Raw genomic sequence first — 10,659 nt, 5'->3', positions numbered from 1 at the left:
CCAATCTTATAAGTACCTGAAAACCTTGTCTTTCTACGAAATCGTACAGCAGGTTATCGGAAGCCAACATGCGCCCAATAACTCGTGTTATTTCTTTAGCTTTTTTTGTGATCAGACGTCCATGATATTTTCTTAGCCTACAGGTCTGTGACACTTACTGACAGTTGTTTTCCAGCTTTGTTTTCTTCCTTTTTCATTCTTTTTGCTCCTTGTGTCTTTTTATCACACTCTGCTGATTCCTTCTTATGATAACTTCTCAGGTGAGTAAATAAGCCAGTTGTAGATGAAGTAGGACAAGATATTCTTTAAATTTATTTTCCAATTTTACAAAAACCAAAAATAGTATCGTTAATTTTACGCCTATCAAAATAATTTCAAATAATGCTCCTTACTCTCTCGTTCTCCATTTTAAAGCGTCTTAATATAATTTTACAGCGACTCTTTGAAGGGTTTTAATACGATTTACAGCATTTTTTTAAATATCGAACTTTAGGTTCGAAATTCAAATTATATTCAATTAACTTAACACATTCGATTTGAGTTCGATTATTGAATAAACTCGAACTCGAACTCGAAACTTCGAGTTTCGCACACCTATAATATATATATATATATATATATATATATATATATATATATATATATATATATATATATATATATATACATATATATATATATATATATATATATATATATTTATTTATATATATATATATATATATATATATATATATACATACATATACATATAAATAAAATTTACAAAATTTGTGTAAAACATACGTAGCAAGGGTTCAAGCGTATCAACGTATACGTAAGCGTACAAACGTATACGTATCAAGCGAACTTCTCTCTAATATCCTACATATATATATATATATACATATATATATATATATATATATATATATATATATATATATATATATATATATATATATATATATATATATATATATATATATATATAATTATGTTAGTGTATTTTACAAATAGAGTGCTCAATGTTCTTAAAGAACAGAGCAATAATAAATTAATAAAAAACACTCATCTAACTTTTTTCTTCAACTTTAAGTTTCACCATTGCTGGATCATCAGGAAGATATATATATATATATATATATATATATATATATATATATATATATATATATATATATATATATATATATATATATATATATATATATATATAAATATATATATATATATATATATATATATATATATATATATATATATATATATATATATATATATATATATATATATATATATATATATATATATGTATGTATGTATGTATACATATATAGGATATTAGAGAGAAAGTTAGAAGAAGTCGAGTTAGAAAGTTGGCATAGTCACACACACCCACACACACACAAACAAATCAATAATCTTAAATAAATACACTGTCGATCGCAAATTCAATAAAATGTCTAAATAAAATTGTAAATAAAACTTGACTTATAAGTAAATTATACTTAAAACTACTGAGTTTTTTTATGTTGTGTTTGATGTGTATTATATTATAATTTTTAATCATTTTAAAATACGAGTAGTTTCTTAATAGTCGAACTACATTTTTGTAACAACATATAAATTTTATATATTTATTTTTAAATTTATTTGCTAAATTAACAGTTTTTCTGTTAATTTGAACGGAAAAAATGAAATACGGAAAACGTAAATTTTACGGAGAAAACCTTTTTGCTGCCTGACATTCTCTGTTAATTTGTACAGAAAGTGGAGTTCCATAACTTGCTATGACTCCAGAGGATCACTACCGGCAGCTTTACTGTGAAATTCTGAATTGTTTTATAACGGATTTACAACCCGATTCGAACCGACAGAGATCATTGAGCATTTAGTAAATGTCAAAAAGTTTATCAACGGTCAGTGCTTGGATGTAGGATTCGTTGAGGCTTTTTACAAAGATGATTTTGAAGATTATGAAAACCTAAAACTGCATCCCGATGTATTTGTGGATCATGCCAAATTCAAGAAAATTTAACTAAACATTTTTGATTTAGTTTTGAGTATGCTAGTAGACCACGATGGTATCCTTTCTCAATTAAATCCACTGATTCCCGAGTTGTGAAGCTAGTGAAGATTTTACTATTTATGCCTGTCATGTATTAGTATTGTCTCATGCACGTGTACACGCTTAAAAATAGTGTGGACAAAAAACACGACACTTAGTGTAGCGTCTTCTTGGCTACACAAATTGTGGACTTCAAGGCTACACTTGTGCGCTTTCAAGACACACTTGTAATTATGAAATAAAACTTGATTACAGGCGTAAAAAAAGCCACACATTATGTTGCACTTTCTTGGATTCTCATATTGAACTATTCGGAAAAGAGGTTAGAATCATGTTTTTAGCGACATGTTTTTTTTTATGAGCCTTTTAGAATTTTACTGAAAATTTAAGAGTAACTTTTAATGTTGCATGTTAATTTTAAACACATACATAGTTAACTTTTTCATAAAGAAATATTTAATTTGTAATACTTTAGCAATATCGTATTAAATATGTTAAGCGAGGAAAAGATCAATTTTCAGTTGTCAAAAGTTAGGTAAGATCTTCGGTAATGTACCATATGAGTTAGTTTAACTTATGTGACTTTATTTAATTAGACTAATATTATTGTTTTATACAATTAATGTTATTATATGTTATAATTTTTATAACTTCATAATAATGTTGTTAACTTAACTAAAATAATTGTGTTAACATAACTGGTAATCTGTTAAGTTAACATAATTTAAATAATGTCGTTAACATAAATGTAAATAACATTGTTAAATAATGTTGTTAACGTTGAACTTTAAAAAAAAAGTCAAATAACACACAAAAAAGGAAAGTGTGAATGAAGTGACATAAGAGATAATGAACTGATGAGATAATAAATGAATGAGATTAAACAAAAAGATGATATAAAATAAAAAGAGAAAAGTAAAGTATATATATAAAAATTATGAGAAATATATAAATGAAATATATAAAAATAAACAGTTTGTTTGTTTGTTTGTTTTTTTTTCTGGATATTTTTAGAATTCCAAATACTTTTTTGAACTGTGTTTTTTAGGATATCTAAAATATTCCTTACATACAAATTTAAGTATATATTCTTGTTATATATTACATCACCCAAACAAAAAATAAAAGCATTTCCAAAGACTATTTTTAAAAAACTATGATCTGAATTTTTTTATAGTATTACTGTATACTATATACTTTAGGACTGACAGACCATCTAAAGAAGAAAAACTGCAACTGTGTCAAGCACTTATCACTGCTTTCCCTATACTTCGTGACAATGCAACATCATCTAGTTTTGTAAGTTGAAATTTTTTTGTCATTTTTAAATAAAATATTATTTTATATCATCACTTACTCAACCGAATGTTTTGCAAAATCAACAAACATATTAGAATAATGTTTTTATTTGATTCCATAGGAACATTTTTATGATGCTAAAGCACATACAGGTTTTTTGGAAATGTTCATTAGACAAAGAAGATCCCATTGCGACAATATAGAAACATTGTGGAGTCATTCAAAGAAAAAGTATTTTTTTATATATAAGAAAAAGCAATTTTTATATATTTCAATTACTACTTGTACGCCTATACATTTTTTTTTATTTTGTCAGTTGATAAAAATGTTGAATTGATTAAAGTTTTTATAAAATTCAAAGCAATATTGCAATTCTAAAAGTATTGACTTATTTCAGTGAGTTAGTGAATATAATAGTAGTTACAAAATAAATTAATTCATTAATAATAAAATAGGGTGACAAGAATAGTGTCGAAAAATGAACTTCAGAATAGTGTCCAATAAATTAAAAAAGCCTAATGTTGCAAAAAAAAAAGGAATAGTGTCGCAAATGAATTTAATAAATAGTGTCGAGAGAAAAAAAAGGAATGGTGTTGCAAATGAATTTAATGAATAGTGTCGAAAACAAAACAAAAGGGAATAGTGTGGCAATAGTGTTGCAAATAGTTAATTTCAGCAAGTGCTTACTTGTTTTGCTTATGGTTATAGCATACGGCTTTTACAGGAAAAAAAGAAAAAACAAAGACCTTTTTTTGCTTTCGACACTATTTATTAAACTCCTTGGCAACATTATTCCTTTTTTTATTTTCAAAACTATTCATCAAATTTATTTGCGAGATTATTCCTTATTCTGTTATTCGACAATCAATAATGCAACAATTTGCGACACTATTCCTTTTTTATATTTTCGACAAACAAATTTACGACAGAAAAACTTTGCGACAATCAAAATTTTGCAACATTGTTCCTGTCACCCATGAAATAGTTTACTATTATACATCATTTTTGTATATTATAAATAATAAAAAATGTTTATTAATTATATATACTTCATTTGTTAAAATTTTTTAATATTGTTATTATTTACCACAGGCCTTCCCAGGAGAGGCGTGCGGTCGGTCGCTTTGAGTGACCACGCATTTATATATATTTTTTGAGAGTTTGGCCACGGTTTTTTAGCATATATTAATGACGCATTTTTAAAAAGGCGCTGAAAAAACCTAACTAAATTGTCTTATTATTTTATTATTTTTATTCATAATTTATTCCTATTATTAATATAAAAATATGAACATAAAAATGAAATATATATATATATATATATATATATATATATATATATATATATATATAGATATATATATATATATATATATATATATATATATATATATATTTATACTTATTTAAAAAAATTTTTTTTTTCTTGTTACAATTTTTTTTTTTATGTCTAGTAAACATTAAAAAAAAATTTATTTGTTTATATTTATTTTTTATTTATTTATATTATAATTATTTATAATATATTTTTAGGTGTTGATTTTTTCAGCAACGATATTTGAGACAAGTCGAAAAAATAAACAGAAAATGTGACCGAAAACTTTTTTAATTTATTTTGAAAAATGTGCTCTGCCGACGCGGGATGCGAACCCGGGTCTCCGCGGCGCTGTGTAATGTCATAACCGAGTGAGCTAATCGTTCATATCATTATTTAGAACCTTGTAGATAATAATTCTTATAGAACTTAGAAGTTATTTTTTGTAAAAAGACATACTTATGCGAAAAAATTTAAAATTAGAAAAAAAAATATGTAAAATAAAAAAAAAAAAATTTTGTTATAAGAAAAAAAAATTCAAAAAAAATATATATATTTTATTTTTATGTTATTATTTCCTTATTAATGAAAAGAATAAATTATTAATAAAATTACAAAATAATACAACGAATTTAATTTGATTTTTTCAGCGCCTTTTTAAAAATGCGTTTTTAATATTTGGTAAAAAAGCGTGGCCGAGTTATCCAAAAAAAAAAAAATATCCGTGTTCACTCAAGGCGTGCGACCGCACGCCTCTCCTGGGAAGGCCTGTACCATATAACTTTTATTAATTAAATTATACTATTTATGCATAAAGCAAAAGTTTTTTTTTTATATAATCAATGTACTTTCTGTCAGAGATGATGTTCAATTAAATTCGTCAGAGAAAGTTGAACAAACGTTGCGAGAACTTCAACCAACAACTTCAAACAAAGAGAGTTTACTAAAAATGATGGCTGATACAAGAGTGGTAAGAAGAGCATGGATTCAGGAAACAAGCAACTTATCAATAACCTCAATTATAAGACGGTTTCCAAGATTCATTGATATGAATGATGCTGTGAGTGTTATTTTTAACTTTTTGCAGTTCATTTGTAAATCTTGTTTACTTTATAAATTAAGCTAGATTAGTTAATAAGAATAATTTTTATTTTTTTTGCATTTCATAGATTATACAAGAGTTTCATTCCATTGAAGAGGCATCAAGTAATATTACATTGCATGATAGCTTTAACACGTGCAAACAAAATATTTTGTTACTAGCAAGAGATTTGTCAATGACAAATATGTTCAAAAATACTTTATCAGAAGACGAATATAATGAAGGTATATATATATATATATGTCTACTACTCTAAGTGGGGAGAATGAATCAATAAGAACTTCATAGTTTAAATGCGAATTTTTACAGCATAATTTTCAATCTGCATAAGTACTAAGCTGCTGCAACATGACTCTGTGTCAATCTGCAAAAGTGTGGAGTTTCCTTTTCCCTTCCTGTTTCATTTATTATTTCCTAGTTTAATATGCCCATCTAATCCAAAAGAAGCTTTTTTTTAAATCTGTCTACCTATAAAAATTTATAAGTATATACGAGTTGTTCCCTGAATTATTTATATTTTTATTTAGAAGATACAACTTTGCTTACCTTTAAGGCGCTCCCTTTTCTTCTGAAAGCACCTCCACAGAAGGGCAAGAAGCATCCGAGAATGGATCCTGATGCAATTCTAGCTTTATTTTATAGAGAAATGGATGTAGGTTTTTTCTATACATTATTTTTTTAATTAAATTTGGTTTATAATCAAAAAGTATTAATTTTTTGAGCTTTGTATTTTCTGCATTTTTAAAATTTTACTTATACATTTAGGTGCACCTCAGTCTTGAAAGCTCCCTTGAGTTATTGAAGAAAGAGAAAGTTTTTCAACCAATTTTATTAAAGTGTTGCGGCAGTCTATTTATTAAAGTCGATAACACAGCTATACGGTTGGAAGCCATACCGAGTATAAGTTTTGCTTTTGAGTTGCTGCTAGCCTCTTATGTATTTAATGTCAATTTTCCTCATGAACTTATTTGTGTATATGGATTTCTGGGAAGCTTGCTTGGAATAAGCAGCAAAGGAATTATTGTCAATTCTTTTTTAAAGAAAGTATTACCAAAAGTTTAACATTAAATTAAACAATGTTTTTTTAAAGTATTTTTAACACTTTCTCCTTTATTTTTGTTATATTGTCAGCCGAGAACCAAGGGGCCGTATGTCTAATTTTTGTGTTTCCAAGAAAATAAATTTTTAAATTTTAATTCGCAAAGACTTTCTGCCAGAAAGTTAGACTAATTATTTAAATATTTCCTAAAATTTTATTTTTGTGATATATTTATGGAACACACACTCCTAAATATTTATTGATAATAGACAAAAAAAACATAAAATGTTGACATACGGCTTCTTGGTTCTTCTCTGACGGCGATATCTATTTTTCAAAGTTTAAACTTCGCTTTTGCATATAAAGGTTTTACATCTTCTTCTTACATTAATATTCACTGTATTGAGTTTAAGTTTGAACTGAGTTTTTTTTAAAAGAAATACTATATCTCGGAATTAAATTAAAATTTCTATTTTAGTTTTTATTATTTTATTGTGGTATTATTCCGTTTTTCTTGTAAGCCAAATTGATGTACACTTGTAATTTAGTATGACTTTTTTTTTAATACAAATAACTTAATTTATTTGAATTATTTAATTGCGCCCGGTTATATTCATACTACGTGAAGACTTGAATGGACGGAATAAATCACGCATAAATATACTTTAAAAAAATCAAATTATTTATAACGCCTAGAAAAACACAGATTAGTGTATAATTTATAGTGTTGCATTTAGCGCAACACTAATGTTGAGGTTTTTTATATCAGTTTTGTCGCGCAAAAAGAGCGTAAATATATAGCCATTGATTAAATGCAACAATTTTGTCGCAAAAATTTCTACTAAAGTGTCGAATTAAAGGCCACAAAGTGTGGCTTTTAAGTCTACATTTTATGTGGCCTTACAAATGCAACACTGAGTGTGGCTTTTAAAGCCACATAGTGTTGGTGTAGCCGGCATCGACACTCAATGTTGTATTCTACGCGACATAATGTAGCCTACGGCTCAACACTATTTTTAAGCGTGTAAGCGCTCTTTTTCTTGTCTTTGTAGACTTAACACCTATTTGCGTTCTACGATGTCTCAAGAGCGATTGAATTGCCATTGCAGTATTGACACAACTCTTGATCTTGGTCCTTTGATTGATGAGTTTGTAATGCGTCCCTCCTTACGTATGAAAACATTTTACTTGAAAAAATAAATTGCGTTTATGTCTATTGAAAAATCTTGTTTTATCTTATTATAGGTTTTCAACTGCCACCAAACAGTTTGAATCCCATCTGGGAAAAGTAAAACTCTACTCCTATGAAACAAATGTTTATTGTTATAAGTTAAAACTATAAGTAGTAAATTCACTTCATGCCAATTTTAAAAAGTATCATTACTATTTTTTGTATAATATATTTGATTGTAGATCAACATTAATTGTATTGATTATAGTTAAAATAAAAGACATAATCTATTAGGCTCACCTTTGGAAAATCATTCCTATGTACAATGGATCACTCCTTTATTAATTAAATAAAGGAGTGATCCATTTTACGGATCATTGTAGGTCAGTTTCAAACCTACCATTTATTACTTATACTTATTATTTATTTCAGTACGTTTGAGAAAATGGTAAAAAAGGTTGATGCAGATTAGCTTAAAGTTAACTAATAAAAATCTATACTTTTTATACAATTTAATATTCTAATAATAAACAGAAGGTGGAAGCTTATTGGTTTCTTTGACCTTGTTCCTGTTTATTGATTTTCAAGGAGTTTTAGTTTTAATAAAGATTTTTGGTACAAAAGAAAGTTTTTCTTTCCTCAAATGTGTTGCAAATGCAGACTAAATTAATTAATTGGATAACATGTTCATAAAACGTAAGTAACTCTGTTAAAAAATTTAAAGTTTTTTTTTATTTATGACCCTCCTGCGTTTCCGAAAACTCCATAGTAACTTTCGAAGAATTATTATCCATAAAGTAAGGAAATATATGAAAAAAATGAACAAATTTTTATAACAATTAATAAATAATATAAAAAAATACGTAAAAAATGTTTTTAAAAACAATTTAATAAATTATCAAAAATTTATAAATGAACTTTAATAACTGTCAAGTTTGTTTTTCTATATTGCAAAAGCAATGGATTTATGAAATGATAACATTAAAAAAAACACATCACATCCTAGCTGGCACACATACGTTTATAAAGCGTTAGAACAATGTTGTGCGTTGCGTTGGCCCAACATCGACCGCCAATGTTTTTTTATATCATTTTGGTTACAAAGGCGACGTCGTCAACAACCAAAAAACAAATTTGGTTCAAAATTGTATGTTAAGTCGGCATTGCATAATGTTTTACGTTGATTCAACGTTGTATTTTACGTTAGCAAATCATTGCATTTTAAGTTGATTCAACGTTATATTTTACGTTTGCACAACTTTACATTTACCTTTTATCGAAGTTGAATTTATTTGTTTCATGTTAAATATATACCTATAAAAACAACATATAATAAATTTCTACGCAAGTATAGTTGTATATATGTATTTTTACATATATATTTTCGCAATTTTGATGACGAATGGAACTGTATTGCATTTTGTTACGTCATCTGGCTAATTGCCCTACTGACGCCCTCATATTTTTACAAAGTAACGTAAAAAATAAAACGAAAAACACAAATAAAAAACGGTTTACAAAGATGTCCTTTATGGACTAAAACAAAAAAAACACTTCCTCATATATTATAAAAAGAAAATAAGAAAGAGAAGAAAAACAAAAATTAAAATTCTATCGGAACTATTTTAGATTCGTGACTATTTTAGTTCCGTGTGTTAGCGATTAGTTTAAAATTTTATTCTGTTATTAATTTGTTTTTAATTTTATGGCTCATTAAAAAAGGTTGTTTTTTTTTTTTTTATAATAAATAAAAATATAATAGTTATAGAAATCCCTAAGAGAAAAAACAAATTCAAAAAACAAAAATAAATATTAAAAAAGAAAAAAGTTATTCAAAATAGTTATGTATATCAGCGACTAGATTTAAAACTCCTTTCTTAAAAATATTTCTTAATTCGTATTTATATTTGTTTTGCTCGTTTTGGTTAATTATTATTAATCTTTCGTTTATAAGCAACCGTTTGACTTTGCATTTGCAAACTTTTTAAGCAAAAACTTTACACTAAAACATTTTTTCTCAAAAAAACTTTTCATTCGATTAAAATATATTTCTACCACAAGAGTTTCCAATAAAATATAGCTAAACTCTTTGTTGGCTGCGTTTGCCCCATATTTAAATAAAATAAATTGCAAAGTATTAAAATGAGGATATTCCGTTGGATATATTTGATCCAAAACATCTAATAAAAACAAAATTAAAGGCTGCACCTATTCGCATTTATACATCATATGGTATATGGTTCCGTTTTCAGACTTGCACTGCGGACATAATTTGTCATTTCCTAATTTTCTAATGAGATTATTTTCATTGGTTGGTAATAAAAAATGCGCAATTTTAAAAAATATTTCGCTTGCTTTGTTATTTGTGTTTCTTTTGTTAATATTTAGAAAAAAAAATTTCCATTCGTTTTTACTGTTTGCATACTTTGGCAATCTTTAGATGCCCAAAGATTATACTTTATAAGCTACAATTTTTTTGTTTTGTTTTGAATTTTATAAAGTGTTGAGACTGTGAGTCTTTTGTACTCATACTTTTCTTTTTTCTTCAAAATATAAAAAGGCGCTTTTTTAAAATCATACTTTTGTCCTTCGTTTAATATTTTGTTTATCCAATTTTTTGGGAGTGCTCTTATAATATCTTTTTAAATCTTTTTGAAAACAAAGCAAAAAATTTTATTCTTTC

General features: G+C 26.2%; 1 protein-coding gene across 1 annotated transcript; it reads left to right on the top strand.

Moving 5' to 3' along the window:
- The first annotated feature begins 2,541 nt into the window (after positions 1-2,541).
- On the top strand, positions 2,542-6,887 carry LOC136084953 (uncharacterized). The gene is made up of 7 exons (XM_065806355.1): positions 2,542-2,585; positions 3,253-3,349; positions 3,471-3,580; positions 5,523-5,724; positions 5,834-5,990; positions 6,294-6,418; positions 6,532-6,887. Exons 1-7 carry the CDS (start codon positions 2,542-2,544, stop codon positions 6,826-6,828), a joined length of 1,032 nt encoding a protein of 343 aa, XP_065662427.1. The 3' UTR covers positions 6,829-6,887.
- The last annotated feature ends 3,772 nt before the right edge of the window (positions 6,888-10,659 follow it).

This window comes from Hydra vulgaris, chromosome 09, assembly GCF_038396675.1.
Source record: "Hydra vulgaris chromosome 09, alternate assembly HydraT2T_AEP".
In the NCBI taxonomy this organism is placed as follows: Eukaryota; Metazoa; Cnidaria; class Hydrozoa; order Anthoathecata; family Hydridae; genus Hydra; species Hydra vulgaris.
The sequence above is the reverse complement of the archived record's forward strand: the minus strand, read 5'-3'. Positions and strand labels throughout refer to the sequence as shown.